The following is a 26,487-nucleotide window of genomic DNA, read 5'->3' as shown; positions in this document are numbered from 1 at the left end:
CTCATAAGGCTTCCATCCAGTGGCCAAAGACTACTGACCTGACCGCTGCACCAAAGTCCTGGGAACCGCTCAGTTCATCGCTAAAAGAAAAAACATTCTCCACTCATGCCTTTCTACTGAGAGGCATCCAGGGCAGCATATGTATTTTTTCATTTTACAATAGCAGTCACTTGGGTTAAGGCTCAGACATGGGGTGAACATAGCCTCCTCTACAGAGCCCGTCTCTCCTCACCTCCTGTTTGAGGGCTGATGCGGAGGCTCTGAATGCCACACGTAGGAGCGTGTACGAGCCAGAGATGATGAAGGAGAGTTGTTCTTCGGATACAGAGGTCGTTTCCTGGATCGCCTTCACCGAGTCGGAGCAGTCTTTACCCTCAAGGGCGCCCACCACAGCTAGAACAGGAAAAACACCATCAATTACATGCCCGGGTCTCTGTACCACTATTAATAAGCTGGTAAAGGGACCATTCCCAGTTATAGGTGTATACAAGAACCTGGCACTAAAGGGTTGGGAGATGACCATTGCCGGTGACAGCGTCACCAAACTCAAACGGTCACAAAAATGTTGTGTCTTTTTTGCAGAATATTTGTATTCTAATCCATATTGTCAGGAAAAGCAGCAGAAAGGACAACAAATAAAGCGGTTAAAAAAACCACATCCGCCCAATTTAATAAGGCTTCCAGACAACTGTATACGGCACATGGAGACAGAGCAGAGGGAAAACTACAAGCTATAGTAAAAGCTGACATCCACTTTCAAGAGGATTATCGTTCTGATATCAGTCATGGTGAATGAATGGTGTTATAAAAATAATAATAATATTGACGTTAGTCTGAGTCTCCGCTGTCTGCAGTAATTGTCATCTGCACAGTGTACGTCCCACAGAGCAGCCGCATGTGTCTGATTCTCTTTACACTGGACCCCCGGGTTTAGTGCTTGGCGTGTGGGGGGTCCCAGTGGCTGAACCAGCAGGGACTTCCTATCTTGGTAGTAGATAGCTTGTTTTAACTGGAATACTGGAATAGCCCTTGAAGCTTGTAGAAGGCAAAAATGACTGTGTAGTCAGGAAAATGGACAGTCACATTAAAGGGAGGCGGTCAGGATGGTTTTACCTATGGGGCAGTGGCCGTGCAGGCTACTATTCAATATAAACAATTTTTTTTTTTTTTTCTTTTAGTAATTTTGCTGCAAATTTGCAGCACAAAGTAAATAAGAGTAGAGGAGACCAGACATACGTGCAGGGGGCTCTGCCGCAAAGGTCACATTTTAGGACGGAAACATCAGGGCAGGACATGGAGAATCCGCCGCAGCAGGCACATGTACCCATCTAGTATCACTGAGGAACATCTGGGCAGGACATGGAGAATCCGCCCCATCAGCTCCGCAATGTACCCATCTAGTATCACTGTGGAACATCTGCAGGACATGGAGAATCCGCCCCCATCAGCTCCGCCGCCGCAGGCACATGCACCTGTCTAGTATCACTGAGGAACATCTGCAGGACATGGAGAATCCGCCCCAAAAGCTCCGCCGCTGCAGGCACATGTACCCGTCTAGTATCACTGAGGAATATCTGCAGGACATGGAGAATCCACCCCATCAGCTCCGCCGCAGGCACATGTACCCGTCTAGTATCACTGAGGAATATCTGCAGGACATGGAGAATCCACCCCATCAGCTCCTCCGCAGGCACATGTACCACAGTGATACTAGATGGGAACATGTGCCTGCGGCGGAGCTGATGGGGTGGATTCTCCATGTCCTGCAGATGTTCCTCAGTGATACTAGACGGGTACATGTGCCTGCGGCGGAGTTGATGGGGTGGATTCTCCATGTCCTGCAGATGTTCCTCAGTAATACTAGACGGGTACATGTGCCTGCGGCGGAGTTGATGAGGTGGATTCTCCATGTCCTGCAGATGTTCCTCAGTGATACTAGACGGGTACATGTGCCTGCGGCGGCGGAGCTGATGGGGCGGATTCTCCATGTCCTGCAGATGTTCCTCAGTGATACTAGACGGGTACATGTGCCTGCGGATTCTCCATGTCCTGCAGATGTTCCTCAGTGATACTAGACGGGTACATGTGCCTGCGGCGCTGATGGGGTGGATTCTCCATGTCCTGCAGATGTTCCTCAGTGATACTAGACGGGTACATGTGCCTGCGGCGGAGCTGATGGGACGGATTCTCCATGTCCTGCAGATGTTCCTCAGTGATACTAGATGGGTACATGTGCCTGCGGCGGCGGAGCTGATGGGGCGGATTATCCATGTCCTGCCCAGATGTTCCTCGGTGATACTAGACGGGTACATGTGCCTGCGGCGGAGCTGATGGCACGGATTCTCCATGTCCTGCCCAGATGTTCCTCGGTGATACTAGACGGGTACATGTGCCTGCGGCGGAGCTGATGGCACGGATTCTCCATGTCCTGCAGATGTTCCTCAGTGATACTAGATGGGTACATGTGCCTGCGGCGGCGGAGCTGATGGGGCGGATTATCCATGTCCTGCCCAGATGTTCCTCGGTGATACTAGACGGGTACATGTGCCTGTGGCGGAGCTGATGGCACGGATTCTCCATGTCCTGCCCAGATGTTCCTCGGTGATACTAGACGGGTACATGTGCCTGCGGCGGAGCTGATGGCACGGATTCTCCATGTCCTGCAGATGTTCCTCAGTGATACTAGATGGGTACATGTGCCTGCGGCTGCGGAGCTGATGGGGCGGATTCTCCATGTCCTGCCCAGATGTTCCTCAGTGATACTAGACGGGAACATCTGCAGGACATGGAGAATCCGCCGCAGTCACATGTACCTGTCTAGTATCACTGTGAAACATCTGCAGGACATGGAGAATCCACCCCATCAGCTCCGCCGCAGGCACATGTACCCGTCTAGTATCACTGAGGAACATCTGCAGGACATGGAGAATCCGCCCCATCAGCTCCGCAATGTACCCATCTAGTATCACTGAGGAACATCTGCAGGACATGGAGAATCCGCCCCATCAGCTCCACCGCAGGCACATGTACCCGTCTAGTATCACTGAGGAACATCTGGGCAGGACATGGAGAATCCGCCCCATCAGCTCCACCGCAGGCACATGTACCCGTCTAGTATCACTGAGGAACATCTGCAGGACATGGAGAATCCACCCATCAGCTCCGCCGCCGCAGGCACATGTACCCGTCTAGTATCACTGAGGAACATCTGCAGGACATGGAGAATCCACCCCATCAGCTCCGCCGCCGCAGGCACATGTACCCGTCTAGTATCACTGAGGAACATCTGCAGGACATGGAGAATCCACACCATCAGCTCCGCCGCCGCAGGCACATGTACCTATCTAGTATCACTGAGGAACAACTGCAGGACATGGAGAATCCACCCCATCAACTCCGCCGCAGGCACATGTACCCGTCTAGTATCACTAAGGAACATCTGCAGGACATGGAGAATCCACCCCATCAGCTCCGCCGCAGGCACATGTACACATGTAGTATCACTGAGGAACATCTGGGCAGGACATGGAGAATCCGCCCCATCAGCTCCGCAATGTACCCATCTAGTATCACTGAGGAACATCTGCAGGACATGGAGAATCCGCCCCATCAGCTCTAACGCAGGCACATGTACCCGTCTAGTATCACTGAGGAACATCTGGGCAGGACATGGAGAATCTGCCCCATCAGCTCCACCGCAGGCACATGTACCCGTCTAGCATCACTGAGGAACATCTGCAGGACATGGAGAATCCACCCCATCAGCTCCGCCGCCGCAGGCACATGTACCCGTCTAGTATCACTGAGGAACATCTGTAGGACATGGAGAATCCGCCCCATCAGCTCCGCCGCAGGCACATGTACCCGTCTAGTATCACTGAGGAATATCTGCAGGACATGGAGAATCCACCCCATCAGCTCCGCCGCCGCAGGCACATGTACCCGTCTAGTATCACTGAGGAACATCTGCAGGACATGGAGAATCCACCCCATCAGCTCCGCCGCCGCAGGCACATGTACCCGTCTAGTATCACTGAGGAACATCTGTAGGACATGAAGAATCCGCCCCATCAGCTCCGCCGCCGCAGGCACATGTACCCGTCTAGTATCACTAAGGAACATCTGCAGGACATGGAGAATCCACCCCATCAGCTCCGCCGCCGCAGGCACATGTACCCGTCTAGTATCACTGAGGAACATCTGTAGGACATGAAGAATCCGCCCCATCAGCTCCGCCGCCGCAGGCACATGTTCCCATCTAGTATCACTGAGGAACATCTGCAGGACATGGAGAATCCACCCCATCAGCTCCGCCGCAGGCACATGTACCCGTCTAGTATCACTGAGGAACATCTGCAGGACATGGAGAATCCGTGCCATCAGCTCCGCCGCAGGCACATGTACCCGTCTAGTATCACTGAGGAACATCTGGGCAGGACATGGAGAATCCACCCCATCAGCTCCGCCGCAGGCACATGTACCCGTCTAGTATCACTGAGGAACATCTGCAGGACATGGAGAATCCGCCCCATTAGCTCCGCCGCCGCAGGCACATGTTCCCATCTAGTATCACTGAGGAACATCTGTAGGACATGAAGAATCCGCCCCATCAGCTCCGCCCCCGCAGGCACATGTACCCGTCTAGTATCACTGAGGAACATCTGCAGGACATGGAGAATCCACCCCATCAGCTCCGCCGCCGCAGGCACATGTACCCGTCTAGTATCACTGAGGAACATCTGTAGGACATGAAGAATCCGCCCCATCAGCTCCGCCGCCGCAGGCACATGTTCCCATCTAGTATCACTGAGGAACATCTGCAGGACATGGAGAATCCACCCCATCAGCTCCGCCGCAGGCACATGTACCCGTCTAGTATCACTGAGGAACATCTGCAGGACATGGAGAATCCGTGCCATCAGCTCCGCCGCAGGCACATGTACCCGTCTAGTATCACTGAGGAACATCTGGGCAGGACATGGAGAATCCACCCCATCAGCTCCGCCGCAGGCACATGTACCCGTCTAGTATCACTGAGGAACATCTGCAGGACATGGAGAATCCGCCCCATTAGCTCCGCCGCCGCAGGCACATGTTCCCATCTAGTATCACTGAGGAACATCTGTAGGACATGAAGAATCCGCCCCATCAGCTCCGCCGCCGCAGGCACATGTACCCGTCTAGTATCACTGAGGAACATCTGTAGGACATGAAGAATCCGCCCCATCAGCTCCGCCGCCGCAGGCACATGTTCCCATCTAGTATCACTGAGGAACATCTGCAGGACATGGAGAATCCACCCCATCAGCTCCGCCGCAGGCACATGTACCCGTCTAGTATCACTGAGGAACATCTGCAGGACATGGAGAATCCGTGCCATCAGCTCCGCCGCAGGCACATGTACCCGTCTAGTATCACTGAGGAACATCTGGGCAGGACATGGAGAATCCACCCCATCAGCTCCGCCGCAGGCACATGTACCCGTCTAGTATCACTGAGGAACATCTGCGGGACATGGAGAATCCGCCCCATCAGCTCCGCCGCCACAGGCACATGTACCCGTCTAGTATCACTGAGGAACATCTGGGCAGGACATGGAGAATCCGCCCCATCAGCTCCGCCGCCACAGGCACATGTACCCGTCTAGTATCACTGAGGAACATCTGCAGGACATGGAGAATCCGCCCCATCAGCTCCGCCGCCGCAGGCACATGTTCCCATCTAGTATCACTGAGGAACATCTGCAGGAGCGCCCCATTAATAAGTGTCTGAAGAAAGTAATTCTGCTGCTCATCACTCAGAGCCATCATCACTCATAGGCACCAATGGGAACCAGTGACAGGGGGGGAGGTGGCGGCGCTCACCCTTCAGGATCTGCCGGAACACATCCTTGTCCAGCTCCTTCACGTGTCTGGCCATGCCCTCCACCTCCGGAGGGATCCGCACCCCCAGATAGCTGGTCCGGTCATTACTGGGGACCGAGGAGGCTGAGTATGGGTGAACCGTCCTGGCCGACGCCATCTCCTCCTAACAACGGGCCTCTCTTCCTCGTCACGTGACACAGGGTTTTGCTGTCACGTGACAAATGAAACTAACTACATGGGGCTCTCCTCAGCGTTTTCACCGTCAGCGCCATCTGGCGGCCAACTAGATTACTACACGTGGAATTCCAATGAAGCCGCAGTGGGGAGCGCGGTAGGGATCGGCAGTCCGGCTCTTTTTGGTGATCTGGCTCACTCGGCTCCGTTCAAAAAGCGGCTCTTCTTGCAAAAAGTGCTACTTTCCCCACTTTTATCACTCCAGTCTCTTAACTATAAAGCCTGGGTCTCATTATACAGCTGTACAGGGGTCTAGTGAAGGCTTTTTAGCCGTTTTCTCAGAGTGTAAGCTCCTGGGATCAGGCCCTCACTCCTGTCCGTATTGCTGTTTTGTGTTATCCTCTGATATTTGTCCCTGTGTTCTACATTAGTCAGTGCTGTGACATCTGCCGGCACTGATTATTCTAAGGCTATGTGCACACGTTGCGGATCCACAAGTGATTTACAGTACAATGCTATTCTATGGGGGAAACAACCGCTGTGCACATGCTGCGGAAAAATCCAAGCGGAAACGCAGCAGTTTATTTTCCGCAGCATGTCAATACTTTGTGCGGATTCCGCGTCGTTTTTACACCCATTCCATTATAGGAGTCCGCAGGTGTAAAAACGCTGGCCAAATCCTCAAAAAATCCAGCCGGGCTCTTCAGCTAGTCTACAATAAATCTACATGAAAACCATGGATTTAGACCTGCGGATTCTGCCAAGAGATGCAGATTCCGCACAGAAAATTCCACACAGCAACCCGCATCATGTGCCCATACCCTTATAAGTAAATCCTTGGAGACATGTTCCAGGTTCTTACAAAGTAACTCTGATATCTGCACCATACATGGCACCCCTTACCTACCAATCCTGGTATGCATGGCCCCCTCATCCCCAATCCTGGTATGCATGGCCCCCTCATCCCCAATCCTGGTATGCATGGCCCCCTCATCCCCAATCCTGGTATGCATGGTCCCCTCATCCCCAATCCTGGTATGCATGGTCCCCTCATCCCCAATCCTGGTATGCATGGTCCCCTCATCCCCAATCCTGGTATGCATGGCCCCCTCGTCCCCAATCCTGGTATGCATGGTCCCCTCGTCCCCAATCCTGGTATGCATGGCCCCCTCATCCCCAATCCTGGTATGCATGGCCCCCTCATCCCCAATCCTGGTATGCATGGTCCCCTCATCCCCAATCCTGGTATGCATGGCCCCCTCGTCCCCAATCCTGGTATGCATGGTCCCCTCGTCCCCAATCCTGGTATGCATGGTCCCCTCACCCCCCTATCCTGGTATGCATGGTCCCCTCATCCCCAATCCTGGTATGCATGGTCCCCTCACCCCCCTATCCTGGTATGCATGGTCCCCTCATCCCCAATCCTGGTATGCATGGTCCTCTCACCCCCCCAATCCTGGTATACATGGTCACCTCACCCCCCCAATCCTGGTATGCATGGTCCCCTCACCCCCAATCCTGGTATGCATGGTCCCCTCACCCCCGAACCTGGTATGCATGGTCCCCTCACCCCCCAATCCTGGTATGCATGGTCCTCTCACCCCCCTATCCTGGTATGCATGGTCCTCTCACCCCCCTATCCTGGTATGCATGGTCCCCTCACCTCCCTTTTGTGGAATGCAAGGTCCCCTCACCCCCCTTTCCTGGCATGCATGGTCCTCTCACCCCCCAATCCTGGTATGCATGGCCCCCTCACCCCCCTATCCTGGTATGCATGGCCCGCTCACCCCCCAATCCTGGTATGCATGGTCCTCTCACCCCCCCTATCCTGGTATGCATGGTCCTCTCACCCCCCCTATCCTGGTATGCATGGTCCCCTCACCTCCCTTTTGTGGAATGCAAGGTCCCCTCACCCCCCTTTCCTGGCATGCATGGTCCTCTCACCCCCCAATCCTGGTATGCATTGTCCCCTCACCCCCGATCCTGGTATGCATGGTCCCCTCACCCCCGGTCCTGGTATGCATGGTCCTCTCACCCCCCAATCCTGGTATGCATGGTCCTCTCACCCCTCTATCCTGGTATGCATGGTCCTCTCACCCCCCTATCCTGGTATGCATGGTCCCCTCACCTCCCTTTTGTGGAATGCAAGGTCCCCTCACCCCCCTTTCCTGGCATGCATGGTCCTCTCACCCCCCGATCCTGGTATGCATGGTCCCCTCGCCCCCGATCCTGGTATGCATAGTCCTCTCACCCCCCAATCCTGGTATGCATGGTCCTCTCACCCCCCTATCCTGGTATGCATGGTCCTCTCACCCCCCTATCCTGGTATGCATGGTCCCCTCACCTCCCTTTTGTGGAATGCAAGGTCCCCTCACCCCCCTTTCCTGGCATGCATGGTCCTCTCACCCCCCAATCCTGGTATGCATGGCCCCCTCACCCCCCTATCCTGGTATGCATGGCCCCCTCACCCCCCTATCCTGGTATGCATGGCCCCCTCACCCCCATATCCAGGTATGCATGGTCCTCTCACCCCCCAATCCTGGTATGCATGGTCCCCTCACCTCCCTTTTGTGGAATGCAAGGTCCCCTCACCCCCCTTTCCTGGTATGCATGGTCCCCTCACCCCCCTTTCCTGGTATGCATGGTTCTCTCACCTCCCTATCCTGGTATGCATGGTCCTCTCACCCCCCTATCCTGGTATGCATGGTCCTCTCACCCCCCTATCCTGGTATGCATGGTCCTCTCACCCCCCTATCCTGGTATGCATGGTCCTCTCACCCCCCTATCCTGGTATGCATGCTACCCCTCACCCCCCAACCCTGGTATGCATGGTCCTCTAACCCCCCTATCCAGGTATGCATGGTGCCACAACCCGCCCTCTACTGACTTCACGGTGAACACCCGATCGGTAATCTTTTGTGCCGTGATGTGAGGAGAGGGCTGGTTGTTGGGCCGGAATTGGCGCCTGCACATTCCTCTTTCTGGCACCACTTTCTTGAAGACACACTGCAGTGTGTCTTCCATAAAATGTCGCCGGAAAGCGTGGACTGCACACGCGCCGATTTCGGCCCAACATTCAGCCCTCTCCTGTCATCACCGCCAGCCGCAAGACCCCACGGCAACACCATATCGGTAAGGTGTTGTGCCGGAGATCGCGGTATGTGTTCAGTGCTTACGCATACCGCGATCTCCTGGGGGGAGTGCGTCTACCGTGATCTCGTGGAGGGTGCGTCACTCTGTCTGGAGTCAGACTACGCAGGTGCGTTGCACGTGTGCAGTCTATAAAGGCTTCGGACAGAGTGATGCTTAGAGCGTTATATTATACATATACCCCGGATCTGTCCACAGAGTTTCTCTGCCTCAGATTTATATTATTACTTTCCCACTGTAGAGCAGCAGGAACTACAGAACATAATGAGAAGGATAAGATGGCTGTCAGTGCCTGACCTCAGTGCCTCTGCTCATCCTGCAGCTGCCGGACATCCACTGTTATGTCAGACAGTGACAGTCAGACATTGTAGTGACTGCACATTGTGATCTATCACAGATCATGTGTGCACTCACTACACTGAGCAGCCAATCACAGTACAGCTATGTGTTCATGTGGGAGGAGCCCAGTCGCAAGTCAAAGCCTTGCCAGTCACTCCCCATTTGTACACACTGCTGTAAGTCTCCTCCTCAGTTCCTCCCAGCCCTCAGCCAGGCAGGAAGAAGCTATGCAAACAGCAGTTGAAAAAATAGAAAAAAAATTCGCTCAGCTCCCAGTGGTGAGTCGACTCCCGTCGGTCAAGAGCCGGCTCTTTGTCTCGGTTCGTTCACGAACGACACATCACTAGAGCGTGGTATAAGGCTAAGGCTGAGTGCACACGTACTTTTTTGCCCAGCGGATTTTGCCGCACAGATTGGAAGAAATCCGCAGGTCAAATGACCTGCATTTTTCCTGCGGATTTCTTCCATTTTTAATGCGGTGCGGTTTTCTTGCGGTTTTTGTGCGGTTTTCCACTGCAGATTTCCCCCTGCGGATTTGGAGACTGGGGAGGTGGAAAACCGCACAAATGAAGTAACATGCTGCGGATTTTGTACCGCAGGAAAACCGAGCGGAAAAATCCGCAGCGTCTAAACAGCGGGTTTTTTTTTTCATTGATTTAAATGCCACTGTACATCACAATGCGGATATGCAACGTTTCTACGCCGAAAAATCCGCTGTGGATCCGCTGGACATCCGCATCGTGTGCACACAGCCCAAAAGTGCAGACTTACTTTTTTGCCCTGCGGATTTTTCCGCACAGAATTGAAGAAATCCGCAGGTCAAATGACCTGCATTTTTCCTGCGGATTTCTTCCATTTCTTGCGGTTTTCCCCTGCGGATTTGGAGAATGGAGCAGGTGGAAAACCGCACAAAAAAAGTGACGTGCTGCATATTTTGAACCACAAGAAAACCACGCGGAAAAATCTGCAGCGTCGGCACAGCGGGTTTTTTTTTTCAATTGATTAACTTGCTACTGTACATCACAATGTGGATATGCAGCGCTTCTGCGCGGTAAAATCCGCTGCGGATCCGCTAGATATCTGCATTGTGTGCACATGGCCTAAGGGTGTGTGCACACGCTGCGGATTCTGCTGCAGTTCCGCAGCAGATTTAGCTGCTGCGGATCCTCAGCAGTTTTTGCTGCGGCGTACAGTACCATAATATCCTATGGATATTAAAAACCGCAGTGCAGACGGTGCGGATTTTTCCGCACGGATTTGCTGCGGTTTCTAAACCGCAGAAAGAATTGACATGTCAATTCTTTCTGCGGATTCTGCTGCGGTTTGCCATCTCCTCCATTGTGGAGATGAAAAACTGCAGGGAAAAACCGCAGGCTAATCCGCAGGTAAAACCGCAGGCTAATCCGCAGGTCTTTTGACCTGCAGATTTACCTGCGGATTTTACAAAATGCGCGCGGCCAAATCCACACCCCAATCCTCAGTGTGTGCACATACCCTAACGTCACACTCGGCTGTGAGGGTGTGTGCACACGCTGCGGAATCTGCTGCGGATTCATCCACGAGGATTTTGCAAAATCTGCAGATAATCTGCCGATTAGCCTGTGATTTATCATCTCCACAATGGAGGAGATGGTAAACCGCTGCGGAATCCGCAGAAAGAATTGACATGCAATTCTTTCTGCAGATTTGAAACCGCAGCAAAATCCACGCGGAAAATTCCGCAGCGTCAGCACAGCGGTTTTTAATTCCCATAGGGAATAATGGTACTGTACATCGCACCTAATTCTGCTGCGGATCCGCAGCGTGTGCACATAGCCTGATACTTCGTTAATAACGAGCAGGAGTCGCTACCAGTCTGTTGGAGACATTTCACCATATGATACTAATTTTTCTATTAGGTCACAGTACTTTTAGCAAAGATTATTCCCAAAAATATTCCAGTTCATACACAGCAGTATTTACACACTGCAAATGAAGTTATAGATGTCTTCCTCCCTAAGGCCACATTCACACATCCAGTATTTGGAGAGTTTTTTACCTCAGTATCTGTAAGCCAAAACCAGGAGTGGGTGATAAACACAGAAGTGGGGACAGGTTTATATTATGTTTTTTCTCTGACCGTTCCACTCAGGCCCGGATTGGCAATATAACCAACCGGGCATTTTCCCGCTGGGCCGCTGTCACGTGGGCCGCGGGCGGCAGCGCCCAATCATCTGGCCGCTTGCCAGCGGCTGCGGCCACTGTTGCTCCTGCCGCTGGTCCTCTGCGGGCACAGCGGTGATAGTTTCAAGTTCCTCCCGCACTGCAGGGAGATAAGCTGCCACACACCCCCGCCACACACCCCATCCTCGCCGTAGCATGAGACACCCCCTCTCTCCCCCCCCCCTCTCTCTCGCTCTGTTCGCAGGACCTGTGATGAGGTCACAGGAGGGGAGGAGTCAGGGGGTCACATGATCAGGAGCATTTGTCCAGACCCCCGATCATGTCACCCCTGACTCCGCCCCTCCTGTGACCTCATCACAGGTCCTGTGCGCTCAGCCTTGCCTCTACCGTCTGCAAGACTCTGCTTTGCTGTTGTCATGGTGCTGGTTGAGGTAAGTATGTGTGGGGTCAGGATTTACAGTGTGGATGTAGCAGAGCTGTGTGTGTATGAGATGTACGGAGCAGAGCCGTGTGTACGAGGTGTACGGAGCAGAGCCGTGTGTACGAGGTGTACGGAGCGGAGCCGTGTGTACGAGGTGTACGGAGCGGAGCCGTGTGTACGAGGTGTACGGAGCGGAGCCGTGTGTACGAGGTGTACGGAGCGGAGCTCTGTGTGTACGAGGTGTACGGAGCGGAGCCGTGTGTGTACGAGGTGTACGGAGCGGAGCCGTGTGTGTACGAGGTGTACGGAGCGGAGCCGTGTGTACGAGGTGTACGGAGCGGAGCCGTGTGTACGAGGTGTACGGAGCGGAGCCGTGTGTACGAGGTGTACGGAGCGGAGCCGTGTGTACGAGGTGTACGGAGCGGAGCCGTGTGTACGAGGTGTACGGAGCGGAGCCGTGTGTACGAGGTGTACGGAGCGGAGCCGTGTGTACGAGGTGTACGGAGCGGAGCCCTGTGTGTACGAGGTGTACGGAGCGGAGCCGTGTGTGTACGAGGTGTACGGAGCGGAGCCGTGTGTGTACGAGGTGTACGGAGCGGAGCCGTGTGTGTACGAGGTGTACGGAGCGGAGCCGTGTGTGTACGAGGTGTACGGAGCGGAGCCGCGTGTGTACGAGGTGTACGGAGCGGAGCCGCGTGTGTACGAGGTGTACGGAGCGGAGCCGCGTGTGTACGAGGTGTACGGAGCGGAGCCGTGTGTGTACGAGGTGTACGGAGCGGAGCCGTGTGTGTACGAGGTGTACGGAGCGGAGCCGTGTGTGTACGAGGTGTACGGAGCGGAGCCGTGTGTGTACGAGGTGTACGGAGCGGAGCCGCGTGTGTACGAGGTGTACGGAGCGGAGCCGCGTGTGTACGAGGTGTACGGAGCGGAGCCGCGTGTGTACGAGGTGTACGGAGCAGAGCCGCGTGTGTACGAGGTGTACGGAGAGGAGCCGCGTGTGTACGAGGTGTACGGAGCGGAGCCGTGTGTACGAGGTGTACGGAGCGGAGCCGTGTGTACGAGGTGTACGGAGCGGAGCCGTGTGTACGAGGTGTACGGAGCGGAGCCCTGTGTGTACGAGGTGTACGGAGCGGAGCCGTGTGTGTACGAGGTGTACGGAGCGGAGCCGTGTGTGTACGAGGTGTACGGAGCGGAGCCGTGTGTGTACGAGGTGTACGGAGCGGAGCCGTGTGTGTACGAGGTGTACGGAGCGGAGCCGTGTGTGTACGAGGTGTACGGAGCGGAGCCGTGTGTGCCCAACAGATTGCAACTGAATGTGCGTCCATTGTGTGGAGCCATTAGTGATGCAATTTTGGGGTAGAAGCGATGCATTGTATTACAAAGTTGCACCTGCTAAAAACTGTAATTTTTGGCGTTTTAACTTTTTATTTCATTACGTCGTTTACCGATAGGATTAAGTTATTTGATATTTTGTTAGATCAGACTTTTACGATTACAATGATATCAATGTGTATTTCTTTTGTTTTATTTTTAATGAGGCAAATGGGCGTTATATTCAACTTGCTTTTTTTTTTTTCCTTATTTTTAACATTTTTTCTTTACTTTTGACTGAATGTAAGGCCGAGGTCACACTTGAGACACTCGCACGAGTCTCGCGTCTCAATAGCTGGCACTGCCGCTATATACGAAGATATATATTCTGTTATATCAGCCTGATGAAGGGACGTAAGCAGTCCCGAAAGCTTGCTTTGTAACATCATTCACTATTGTTTGTTAGCCATTAAAAGGTATCATACCCACAAGATTCCTATTTTGTTTCTCTCACTGAGAGCACTTTATATATTTTTTACAAAACTGTACTATGACAAACGACAGTTCCATCCATGGAAGAATAAGAAACTTATGACTCTTGGGAGAAGGGGAGGAAAATAGTAAGTGCAAATAATAGAAAAATATCCTGGTGATGAAGAGGTTAATAAAAGACGCATGACATTATGAGACATGCGCAGTGCCGTTCCCATTCCTCCCAGCATGCGGCGGCAGATGTGACCATCCTTACATGCCATCATCCTCCAGTCCAGCAGAGGGCGCTCGGCTCACGTCACGTGGGATGTACGGGTGGATGACCACGTCCCTGCAGCTGCTCTCCAGCTCTGCAGGGGGAGCCAGACGTAGGAGAGCTCATCCTGCGGGAAAGGAAGAAGGGCCCAAACCCGGGACTAGCTGCGATAGCTGGCGGAGCTTTGCGACGTTCTGCTTGGGTATCTGCAGTGGAGAAGGAGCGCAGTCCTCCGGGACATGGGGGAGCGGTGACCGGAGGCTTCTCCCGCCGCATCATGTCTGAAGGCCTATGCGAGAAGTTCCTGGCCCCGGACGAGCCCTTCCCTCTCCTCTCACAGAGGGGCAGTAGCAGTGAGGAGGGCTGCCTGGACGTCAGTGACTTCGGCTGCCAGCTGTCGTCCTGCCATCGCACCGATCCCCTGCACCGATTCCACTCCAACAGGTGTGTGCGGCGAGCAGCCCCATGTAACCCCGGGACATACAGTGACAGGAGCTCCTGTGCCTTGCTATATAATAATCGCCTCACCAGGAGTCTCCATTCTGGCAGCCATCATGGGGGGGCTTCAGCCCTGACCGTATATACCAAGCACACTGCCTTGTGGCACATATTCCAAGGGGGTGCGACTGAGCTTCAAGGGAAGGCCTACCTGCAGGGGTTGGTCCACTCCTGCATGTGGAGGTAGGGCTCGGGGGTGGTGTCGTTCTGCACGCTTGTGCGAGCGGAGGCAGGGCTTAGGGGTGATGTTGGTCTGTCCGCTGTGCAAGTGGAGGCAGGGCTTAGGGGTGATGTTGGGCTGTGCGAGTGGAGGCAGGGCTCAGGGGGGTGGTGTTGGTCTGCCCGCTTATGCGAGTGGAGGCAGAGCTCGGGGGGTGGTGTTGGGCCGCCGGCTTGCGCGAGCGGAGGCAGGGCTCGGGGGTGGTGTTGGTCTCCCCGCTTATGCGAGCGGAGGCTGGGCTCGGGGGGTGGTGTTGGTCTGCCCGCTTATGCGAGCGGAGGCAGGGCTCGGGGGGTGGTGTTGGTCTGCCCGCTTATGCGAGCGGAGGCAGGGCTCGGGGGTGGTGTTGGTCTGCCCGCTTATGCGAGCGGAGGCAGGGCTCGGGGGTGGTGTTGGGCCGCCGGCTTGCGCGAGCGGAGGCAGGGCTTAGGGGTGATGTTGGTCTGTCCGCTGCACCAGTGGAGGCAGGGCTCGGGGGTTGGTGTTGGGCCGCCGGCTTGCGCGAGCGGAGGCAGGGCTCGGGGTTGGTGTTGGGCCGCCGGCTTGCGTGAGCGGAGGCAGGGCTCGGGGTTGGTGTTGGGCCGCCGGCTTGCGCGAGCGGAGGCAGGGCTCGGGGTTGGTGTTGGGCCGCCGGCTTGCGCGAGCGGAGGCAGGGCTCGGGGGTGGTGTTGGGCCGCCGGCTTGCGCGAGCGGAGGCAGGGCTCGGGGGTGGTGTTGGGCCGCCGGCTTGCGCGAGCGGAGGCAGGGCTCGGGGGTGGTGTTGGGCCGCCGGCTTGCGCGAGCGGAGGCAGGGCTCGGGGGTGGTGTTGGGCCGCCGGCTTGCGCGAGCGGAGGCAGGGCTCGGGGGTGGTGTTGGGCCGCCGGCTTGCGCGAGCGGAGGCAGGGCTCGGGGGTGGTGTTGGGCCGCCCATGCTCCTGGCTTTATATTGCATTTTTTTTTGGAGGAGGCAAGGTGCCCAAAAACAGCAATTTTGGCTTTTTATTTATTTTTTTATATTTTTATTTTTTTAAAAACCCTTTTGTAAGATTTTACTTTACTTTAATTTTTTTTTCTCTATTAATGCACTTGATCATGTAATACTATATCTTGCAATATGGTAGTAGAGGCTTCACAGGATTACAAAAAATAAAACGAAATGGCAGTGCACTAGGCCCCTGGCTACCATGGCTACCCATCGATACCGTGAGATTGGGGAGAAGTTGATGGCACTGGATCTCATGACGCAATTGCTCCACTTAAATGCCAGTGTCAGAAATAGGTTGAACAGCAGCGATCAGTGCCAGCTCCAGTCGCTGCTCTTGGTGTTAGCTGGATAGGACCAGTGGCACCTGTCATGTCTGGAATTGGCTCAGCTCCGTGCACCAGTCATGTGATGTACATGTACACTTGTCACACTTTGTAAAGGGGTTAATATTTGTCACTCTATACATTGGACACGTCCTGTCCGATCACATACAACTGCTTCCTGTGGTGCTGTAGTGTGGCGCAGGATCTTGCTGCCTTGAATCCTAGAAGGACAGAATCTGCATGGCGTGCTCTAGTTTCTTCATACACTAAATTTCTAATCAGTCCGTTGACATGGCCTTACCAGTGCAGTGGAAACAAAAGGACTTGCCCCTTGTCTACAAATCATTCTTTAGCCACGAGATGGAGGATAATGAGCTGTTTGCTGGAGGTGTTACTGCTGAGGTTGCAAGGTCCTTTTGTGTGATTGGACCATTGGTGCACATTTGTGACCACATCTCCTTTCTATGCCTTTGGGGCTCAAAAAATATTTGCAAATACAGATTTGATCTTGCATCCTGTGAATAGGCGAAAACGTGTTGAGTTGGGATTATGTAAAGAGTAACTCATTTATTTCAAAAGCTTTCGACAAATCGCAGTTTTGAGTCAGAAGTCTTGATCCTATCGTGGACAGGATAAACCATAAATATCTGATAGATGTGTATCCCATTGATGGGAATTGCATCTTTTTGTCTACTGCCACTAGGAACGGAGAGATCTCCGAACACACTTTTGCAGAATTTTGGAACGCTCATATCAATAAATGGAGAGAGGCGCTCATCACCCTAGGAGACGGAACCCATTCTTTTATTTGTGTGTAAATGTAATGGGACAAACCCTTGAAATGGTAATTGTCATTTTTTTTATGACTTTCAAAATGCCCTGGTGAAATGTCAGACGTTTTGATCAGGGGGGGGCTGATGCTTTAATGCATGTAGCTTTCAAAGGGGTTGGCTGGAATCGATGTATAAAATGATGAATGAATGTTTGTGTTCATTTTTAGGTGGAATCTAACATCCTGTGGAACCAGTGTGGCGAGCTCTGAGTGCAGTGAGGAATTATTTTCTTCTGTCTCTGTTGGGGACCAGGATGACTGCTATTCCCTCCTGGATGACCAGGACTTCACATCGTTCGACCTGTTTCCAGAGGGCAGTGTGTGCAGTGATGTGTCCTCCTCCATCAGCACGTATTGGGACTGGTCTGACAGCGAGTTTGAGTGGCAGGTAATTTAGTCTGTTTTGTAGAAGACACGATCACGGATCATATTTAATTTGCTTCTAATTCTGCATTGTATAGCAATGCCAATGACAACACTGTATAAGGACGTTTTCAGTGCTAAAGGGGCTGTCTGGGTTTTAACCCCTTTCCTACATTGGACGTAATATTCCGTCCATGCCCTTTAATGCGACATCGCGACTTACGTCGCGGTGATCGCACTAAAATGCCGATGCCATCTTACCTCAGGATAGATGGCCTCGACATCCCGGGCAGTCTCCGCCCTGGCCCGCCCCTCTGTGAGCTGTGATTGGCTGTTCAATTCAGAACAGCCAATCACAGCGATTCTATTTGTTTCAGCCAATCAGGTTGGCTGAAATAACAGGAACCTAGGCTAGGATCGAGTACCGATGTACTCGATCCTAGGACCGGTGCCTGGCAACGCCAGGCACCAGAGAAAAGCCCCCAGATTGGTGCGATTGCCGATCTGATCAATCGCTCCAATTGCAGTGCACAGCGGCGCAATATCGCCGCTGTTCCCTGCTGGTACCGGCCCGGATCGGTGCTGTAATAGCACCGATCCTAGGCCAGAGCCTAGGACAGGTCCAGCAGGGCCTGCAGGAAGTGGTTGGCGCGATCGATTAGATCGGTGATCGCGCCAGCCACAGGGCACAGCTGCGGTCACGCTGTGACCGCTCTGTGCCCTGCTGATGACCTGCTTAGGGATCGGAGCTGTGAGCTCCGATCCTAGGCAGTTACCATGGTCACCAGGCAGAGCAGGGATTGGTGGGATTGATATAATCATTTGATCCCACCAATGACAGGTCACAGCAGCGATGTGACCGCTCTGTGACCTGCCCCTGACCTTCCTCTGACCTGTCTGCAGGGGTCCTAACTCTAGCTGAGGATTCCTGCAGAGAGGTTGGACGCAGCAAGAGCTCCTGTGCTGGGTATTGTGGTGCCACAGCTTGTAGCATCACAATCCCTGCAGAAGAAAGAATAATACAACTGTAAGTGTTAATTGATCCCTGATCCCCTGCCCAATCTATCTTCATCCCCCCATCCCCCCTCCACCCCCCCTTTTGCGCCGCCTCCGTGCGCAGCCGCCAAGCGTTGATCGGTGACGCAGTTCACTGATCAACACTCGTGCTCGCTTTTTTTTTCATTAGCCCCCTTTGCGCCACCTCCTTACACACATCCCATAGCCGCAAAACTTGGATAAGTGACACACGTCACTTATCCAAGCTTGTGCCTGCCGTTTTTCATTTTTTTTCACCCCCCCCTTTGTGCCACCTAACTACAACCCTAACTGTTGATCCCTGCCCGATCTCTATTCATCCACCCCAATCCCCCCAGCCCCCTCTTTTTACCCCCCTTTGCGCCGTTTCCATGTGCACATTTAGCAGCCGCCGAATTTTGATAAGTGACACAATTCACTTATCAAAGTTCGTGCCGGCTGTTTTCCATTTTTCTTTTAAACCTCCAAACCCCCCCCCCCCCCCCTTTGCGCCACCCCTGTGCACACATCCAGCAGCCACTAAATTTTGATAAGTGACGCCGTTCACTTATCATATCTAGGACCTGCTGTTCTAGACTTTTTTTCACAGGTATTTTGCTCCCCATTTCCTTTTAGCTTTTTCTTACAGGATAGTGTGCACCAATCACTAACCACATACACGGTTATAAATAAAGTACACCCAAGCACCATATTTACACAAAAAAATGTCCCGCCCATCATGTTCCTCCCAACAGCGCTATTCAATGGAGGAGGCATATTCTTACCTTGCCTCCGACACTGATAGCGAGGATGACGATCCGACTTTTCTTTATTTTTCGGATTCTTCATCCTCTTCCTCTTCCTCCTCGGGTCCTGCGGAACCGCCATGCAGACGCTCCAGGACAGAAGATGAGGCAGCACCCACCATGCCCGCAGCTGATTCAGCAGACCCTGTGTGGACCTCGCCCCCCGAAAATTACGAGCCACTGATTCCTGATTTTGTGGCAGAATCAGGAATCAAGTTTGACACCACCGGCCTCACAGAAATTGACTTTATCCAAGTCTTTTTCTCTGAGGATTTTGTTAACCTCATGGTGGAGCAAACTAATTTGTACGCTCGGCAATTTTTGGAGCAAAACCCGCGTTCATCCTATACTAACTGGTCTCCTGTGGACGCAGTTAAATTGACGAAGTTTTGGGGCCTGGTCCTCCACATGGGTATCCTGAAGAAGCCTGAAATTCGGCAATATTGGAGTGTTGATATTTTATACAACACTCCAGTGTTCCGAATGGTCATGGCCCGGACGCGTTTTGAGGCCATCCACAAGTTTCTGCATTATAACGATAATGCACAGTGTCCCGCACGAGATGACCCTAACTTTGACCGTCTGTTCAAAGTTCGGCCTGTCATCGAACACTTCAACAAAAAGTTTGCTGAGGTGTACGTGCCCCAAAGGAACATCTGCGTTGATGAGTCCTTGGTCCATTTTAAGGGCAGGCTCAGATTCCGTCAATACCTGCCCAGTAAGAGGGCCAGGTACGGAATCAAACTCTATAAGCTGTGTGAGAGTACCTCAGGGTACACCCACAGGTCTAGAGTGTACGAAGGAAAGGACACCAGGATTGAACCCCCTGAGTGTCCTGACCTGGGAGTGAGTGGGAAAATTGTGTGGGATTTGGTGCACCCACTGCTGGATAAAGGTTATCACCTCTACACTGATAACTTTTATACCAGTGTCCCACTCTACAAATCCCTCTCTGCGCGAGGTACCGCAGCTTGCGGTACTGTCCACAAAAATCAGAGAGGCCTCCCGAAGACGCTACTTGGGCAGATGCTCCAAAAAGGTGAGAGCAGGGCCCAATGTAGCGACCACCTGCTGGTGGTCAAGTACAAGGACAAGAGGGATGTCCTTCTCTTGACCACCATACACGGTGATGGCAGGGCCCTCAGCACTGTACAGGGTACCTCTGCACAGCAAACCTGAATGTGTGCTGGGGTACAATGAAAACATGGGGGGCGTTGATCGCTCCGATCAACTCCTCCAACCGTACAATGCTTTGAGAAAGGCCAAGGTGTGGTACAAAAAGCTGGCCGTGCACATCGTGCAATTGGCAATGCTCAACGCATTCCTGCTGTCACAATGTGCATGCCCCAGCGATACGTCGTACCTTGAGTTCCAGGAGGCAGTGGTTAAGGCCCTGATGTTTGGCACTCTGGAAGGAGCGGGCCCCAGAGCTTCCGGAATTGAAGGTGCTCGTATTTTACCAGGTCAGCATTTCCCGGGGGAGGTCCCGCAAACTGGAAAAAGAGGTAAATCGCAAAAAAGGTGCCGAGTGTGTTACAAAAACGGAATACGCAAGGACACCATTTATCAATGCGACACCTGGCCTGTGTATGAAGGATTTCTTCAAATTGTACCACACCTCAATGCACTACTAAATTACTTTACCGGAAACATTAGATTAGTTGGGGCACATCTAGATAAGTTCCTTGGGGGTCTAGTTTCCAAAACAATGTCACTTGTGGGTTTTTTTTTTTTACTGTTTAGGCACATCAGGGGCTCTGCAAATGGAAAATGACACCCGCAGACCATTCCATCTAAGTCTGCATTCCAAAGCGTCACTTCTTCCCTTCTGAGCCCCAACGTGTGCCCAAACAGTAGTTTTCTCCCACATATGGGGTACCAGCATACTCAGGACAAATTGGACAACAACTTTTGGGGTCCAATTTCTCCTGTTATGCTTGGGAAAATTAAAAATTGGGGACTAAACGATCATTTTTGTGGGCACAAAATAGGATTTTTTTATTTTCACGCCTGGGCAGTATAAACTTTAGTGAAACACCTGGGGGTTCAAAGTTGTCACCACATATCTAGATAAGTTCCTTAGGGGGTCTAGTTTCCAAAATGGGGTCACTTGTGGGGGGTTTCCACTGTTTGGGCACATTGGGGGCTCGTCAAACGCAACATGGCGTCCAATCTCAATTCCAGCCAATTTTAGGTTGAAAAAGTCAAACGGCGCTGCTTCCCTTCCGAGCCCTGCCGTGCGCCCAAACAGTGGTCCCCCCCCACATATAGGGTATCAGCGTACTCAGGACAAATTGGACAACAACTTTTGTGGTCCAATGTCTCCTGCTACCTTTGGGAGAATAAAAAATTGGGGACTTAACGATCATGTTTGTGGAAAAAATATGATTTTTTATTTTCACACCTGGGCGTTATAAACTCATGTGAAGCCCTAGGGGGGGGTTCAAGGTGCTCACCACACATCTAGATAAGTTCCTTAGGGGGTCTAGTTTCCAAAATGGGGTCACTTGTGGGGGGGTTTCCACTGTTTGGGCACATTGGGGGCTCGTCAAACGCAACATGGCGTCCAATCTCAATTCCAACCAATTTTAGGTTGAAAAAGTCAAACGGCGCTGCTTCCCTTCCGAGCCCTGCCATGTGCCCAAACAGTGGTCCCCCCCACATGTAGGGTATCAGCATACTCAAGACAAATTGGACAACAACTTTTGTGGTCCAATTTCTCCTGTTACCCTTGAGAAATTTAAATTGTTGCTAACAGATCATTTTTGTGACTAAAAAGTTAAATGTTAATTTTTTCCTTCCATGTTGCTTCTGCTCCTGTGAAGCGCCTGAATGGTTAATAATCTTCTTGAATGTAGTTTTGAGAAGCTTGAGGGGTGCAGTTTTTAGAATGGTGTCACTTTTGGGTATTTTCTGCCATATAGACCCATCAAAGTGACTTCAAATGTGAGGTGGTCCCTAAAAAAAATGGTTTTGTAAATTTTGTTGTAAAAATGAGAAATTGCTGGTCAACTTTTAACCCTTATAACTTCATAACAAAAAAAAAATTTTGTTTCCAAAATTATGCTGATGTAAAGTAGACATGTGGGAAATGTTATTTATTAACTATTTTGTGTCACGTAACGCTCTGGTTTAAGGGCATAAACATTTAAAGTATGAAAATCGCAAAATTTTCGCCATATTTCCGTTTTTTCCATAAATAAACGCAAGTTATAGCAAAGAACTGTTATCGCTAAAGTGAAGTACAATATGTCACGAGAAAACAATGTCAGAATCGCCTAGATCCGTTGAAGCGTTCCAGAGTTATTACCTCATAAAGGGACAGTGGTCAGAATTGTAAAAATTGGCCCGGGAATTAACGTGCAAACCACCCTTGGGAGTAAAGGGGTTAAAAAAAAAAAAATCTTGGGAGAATACTTGGAAATATGGTAAATTAACAAAATAAGCAATACTGACTGCCGATCCTGCAACATGGATGATTTTACATTCATCGCTTTCTTGACCACTGCAGCCAATCGCTGACCTCAGTAGCCATGTTCACATGCAATTGAACTTCATGGTCAGTCTTTACGCCAATGAATTTTAAAAAAGTTCAAGTTGTTAGTGTAAAAATATAAATTAATCCCAGAAAACCTTTTAATATTCTGAACTGGAATATGAGGTTTAGCTTGATGTAACACCTCTATGGGGCAATCATATGTCTATTTTCTGATTTTTGCAGACTTGGCTAATACATGTCCAATCAATAGCAGACAACACACAGATACTATCCTTGTTGCACACGGTCCTTTAGAAAAAAACGTTTTGGTTCAGGCTCAATTTAATGTCTTACTGTTTTAGCATATGAAAAGTTCTGTGAATTTCTAGAATACTTTGGGTGAAGTTTACAAAACTGTCTAAAAGAAAAATCCTTGTATAATTTTTCTACATTTCTTTCAAGCTTGTTTTTATCTCACTATGAGCTTTGATTCATAAAGAACCTTTTTTGTTATCTCATTTCTAGGGGAGGAAATCTATCCAGGTCATGTGGTGGGTGCATGGCTGATCGCTGGACATGTTCAGATGTATTAAATTTGTTCTTAAAGTGCACCTGTCACCTATTTTGTCCGCTATAAGATGTGGCCACTGCCTTTCAGGGCTTATGTACAGCATTCTATAATGCTGTAGATAAGCTCCCGGTCTGACCTGCAGGATAAGAAAAATAAGTTTTATTATACTCACCCGAGGGGGTGGTTTCATCCGATGGGCGTTGCAGGTCCGGGTCCGGCGCTTCCCATCTTCTTGCGCCGCCGCAAAACAGGTGACAGGTTCCCTTTAATTTAAAATAAGGATTAGAGTCCGAAATTTCACAACTAAGTAATAAATGTGAATGATGTTTCCACACCCTATTCACATGGTACAATGACTGCCCGCTCACAGAAAGCTTATCAGGAGAGGGCACACTGCCATGTTCCAGCAGTCTGAAGTCACATAGAATGACTGCAGACTTTTGTCCCTAGCCTGGACAACCCTTTTTACCTATGCAGATTTTGCCGCACACTGAAGTTTTTTTTTTTTTTTTCTCATATTCTGCCACACTAGAAATTATTCTTACAGTAAAGATATAAAAGCTTTCTTGTAATGAGCAGAGCATCGGTGACCTCTTTATCTCATGGAAATAATCTATAAAGGTTCCTGTTGAATAACAGAGTAAGTTGATACAGAGAAGATTAGAAAGTTACCTAATTCTTAAATTACACAAGTCTTATTTGCTTCACTGAGAAAGCTGCAGTGAAAGTATGAGCATGATAATTATTTCCCTTGGAGCGATTGATAGGGGTTTTTGGGGACTCCACTTGTAGTGCCTGGCAGCTGTATGACTGAAGGAATACATCTGATGTAGGAGTTGCCTGTGCTTGTAGGCACATCTCAAGGTCGTTGGCTGCCTAGTGGGTACAACAGAAGTTGAGCTTTTAACTAATTAAAAAGAAACTAAAGCTGGAGTCACACATAGCGACTCACCAGCGATCCCGACAACGATATCAACATGTCAGGATCGCTGGTGAGTCGCTATGTGATCGCTGGTGAACTGTCACACAGCTTCACCAGCGATCAGCACTGTGACGCTGAGCGCGCGGCGTCGCTGTGTTCGTTAGTTACCAGCGCGCTGATACAGGGAGCTGGTAACTAACATACACATCGGGTATCTAAGGGACGCACGTCCCTTGGATACCCGATGTGTACGTTAGTTACCAGCAGATCACTGGTCTCCCACCTGTCACATGCAGCGATGCGTGCTGGCCAGCGGGAGACCAGCGACAAAAGAAATGTCCAGCGGTTTCCTACAGCGATCAGCGATACCGGCAGGGGGGCCGGTCGCTGATCGCTGTCACACACAGCGATCTCGCTGGTGAGATCGCTGTTGTGTCACAAAACTTGTGACTCGCTATGTGTGACGGGGCCCTAAACCTTTCTAATGTTTCATGGTCCTAATCATTCCATGCAGATTAGTGAGGGCCAAGTCTTGAGACCCACTTTGCCCCCATTGATTGCTCTGTAGACAGGAGCGCACAGCTGCTGCCTGAGGCCGCACACAGAGTGGGGTGTGAATTCAGCTGAAAGAATGTGTGTTTTTTCAGGCAGAAATGGTGTGTTCCTGAACTTCACACAGCTTGGGAATCTTACAGGACCCGGACCACTACTGACCAGCAGCCCATATCAACCTCCATAACATTTATACATTTTAGCCAATGATGGGCACCCTTTAAATATTATGTTCATTGCATATATATGATTTATATTTGTCACATTTATCCTTTGTGCTATCCCACTGTAGCTGCCAGGGAGTGACATTGCAAGCGGTAGCGATGTGCTGTCGGATATTATTCCCAGCATCCCCAGCTCACCTTGCCTTCCCTCTAAGAAGAAGAACAAACACCGGAATTTGGACGAGCTGCCTTGGAGCGCAATGACCAACGACGAGCAGGTAACTCCTCCGTACTTGTACTAAGTGTTAGTGTCGGACTCTGACGCTCGCTACATATTGGGCTGTTCTTGTATAATTCAGTGGCTGCCAAATGCACATTTAGTGCAAAATATTTCTAGGAGTGAGAATTATTTCTCACATAGAAAATTATTCCCACTAGACACACATTTTCTAGCACAGTTCTGCCAAGCCTCAGAGACTGCTGAGAATGCTGTGAATGATCAGCCACACTTCATAGGTGCTTTTGTTTTTTTGCTTTTCTTTTCCTCATGCAGATAGTAATGATGGTCATCAAGAACAGCACCTTAAGGCTGTGTGCTCACGTTGCGTTTTTTGTTTCCACCACGTTTTTGCCGCAGCGGAAACGGTTAAAAAAAGCTAATAAAACGAATCTCCATGCAATCCTATGGGATTCCGCAGTTGCTGTGCCCATGCTGCAGATTTTTCCGCTGCAGAAGCGATAAAATCTGCAGCATGTCCATTATTTCAGAGGAATCGCGGCAATTCCGCCGCCATAGGAATGCATTGAAACGCTCACTTTACGCATGTGGCTATGCTCACCATGCATAAAGTGAGTGCTTCATGTGCGGAGGGTGCCCAGGGTTTGGAGGAGAGGAATCTCCTCCATGCCCTGGGTAGCATATTCCTGTAAAAAATAGAATTAAAATTAAAAATAGGGATGTACTTGCCCTCTGTTGGCCCCCGGAGTCCCTCCCGCCTCTCAGCCACGCTGCCAGCATCTTCCGTTCCCAGGGATGCATTGCGCGCATGACCTCTGATGTAGCGGTCTCGCGTGATGCTACGTCATCAGAGATCATTGTCGCAAGGCATCCCTGGGAACGGAGCTTGCCGGCAGCGTGGCTGAAAGACGGGAGGACTCCGGGGTCCGACAGAGGGTAAGTATATCCCTATTTTTTTTTTAATTTTTAACATTCTATCTTTTATTATTGATGCTGCATAGGCAGCATCAATAGTAAAAAGTTAGTCACACTTGTCAAGCCCTATGCTTGACAAGTGTCACCAACCTGTCACTCACTTTTCCAAGCTAAAAACGCTTGTGTTTTGTGGGAAACCGCATGCGAATTCCGCATGCGTTTTACCCGCAGCGGGGAGTTGAGGAAATGCGGTCGTTTCTGCAGCATTTCTGCAACGTGGGCACTTAACTTAAAGGGATTGTTCAGTCTTGGAATAAAAATCTGCATGCAGTCTGTGTAAGGCTGGATTCACATTTGCGTATGAAGGAGCTGCGGACTTCCTCCATGAAGCTCCGTCCCCTGCCGCGCCTTCGCCGGTCAGCTCCGCCTACGTCCGCATACTTCTGCATGCGGCCT

General features: G+C 51.3%; 2 protein-coding genes across 2 annotated transcripts in view; one reads left to right on the top strand and one right to left on the bottom strand.

Annotated features, from left to right (window-relative positions):
- Positions 1-160: 160 nt before the first annotated feature.
- LOC141048230 (COMM domain-containing protein 5-like) lies at positions 161-6,113 on the bottom strand. The gene is made up of 2 exons (XM_073543664.1): positions 5,865-6,113; positions 161-393 (listed from the first exon to the last, which is right to left on the bottom strand). The coding sequence occupies exons 1-2, from the start codon at positions 6,019-6,021 to the stop codon at positions 176-178; spliced, it is 375 nt and encodes a 124-aa protein (XP_073399765.1). The 5' UTR covers positions 6,022-6,113; the 3' UTR covers positions 161-175.
- An 8,097-nt stretch (positions 6,114-14,210) lies between these two features.
- Positions 14,211-26,487, top strand: part of FAM199X (family with sequence similarity 199, X-linked) — a 41,855-nt gene continuing 29,578 nt past the window's right edge. Inside the window, exons 1-3 of the mRNA XM_073543632.1 lie at positions 14,211-14,614; positions 17,177-17,396; positions 25,007-25,156. Coding sequence (XP_073399733.1) covers positions 14,448-14,614; positions 17,177-17,396; positions 25,007-25,156 — 537 coding nt within the window. The 5' untranslated portion in view covers positions 14,211-14,447. The remainder of the gene's footprint in view (positions 14,615-17,176; positions 17,397-25,006; positions 25,157-26,487) is intronic.

This window comes from Dendrobates tinctorius, unplaced genomic scaffold (assembly GCF_039654945.1).
Source record: "Dendrobates tinctorius isolate UK_male_01 unplaced genomic scaffold, ASM3965494v1 ptg000133l, whole genome shotgun sequence".
NCBI lineage: Eukaryota > Metazoa > Chordata > Amphibia > Anura > Dendrobatidae > Dendrobates > Dendrobates tinctorius.
This window is presented reverse-complemented; position numbering and strand designations above follow the sequence as displayed.

What these genes read in the sequence shown, in the direction of transcription:
- LOC141048230 (XM_073543664.1), bottom strand. Translation starts at nt 6,021, where the DNA reads ATGGCGTCGGCCAGGACGGTTCACCCATACTCAGCCTCCTCGGTCCCC. An exon ending in GTTCCGGCAGATCCTGAAGG is followed by an intron (nt 394 to 5,864) that starts GTGAGCGCCGCC and finishes TTCCTGTTCTAG; the next exon opens with CTGTGGTGGGCGCCCTTGAG.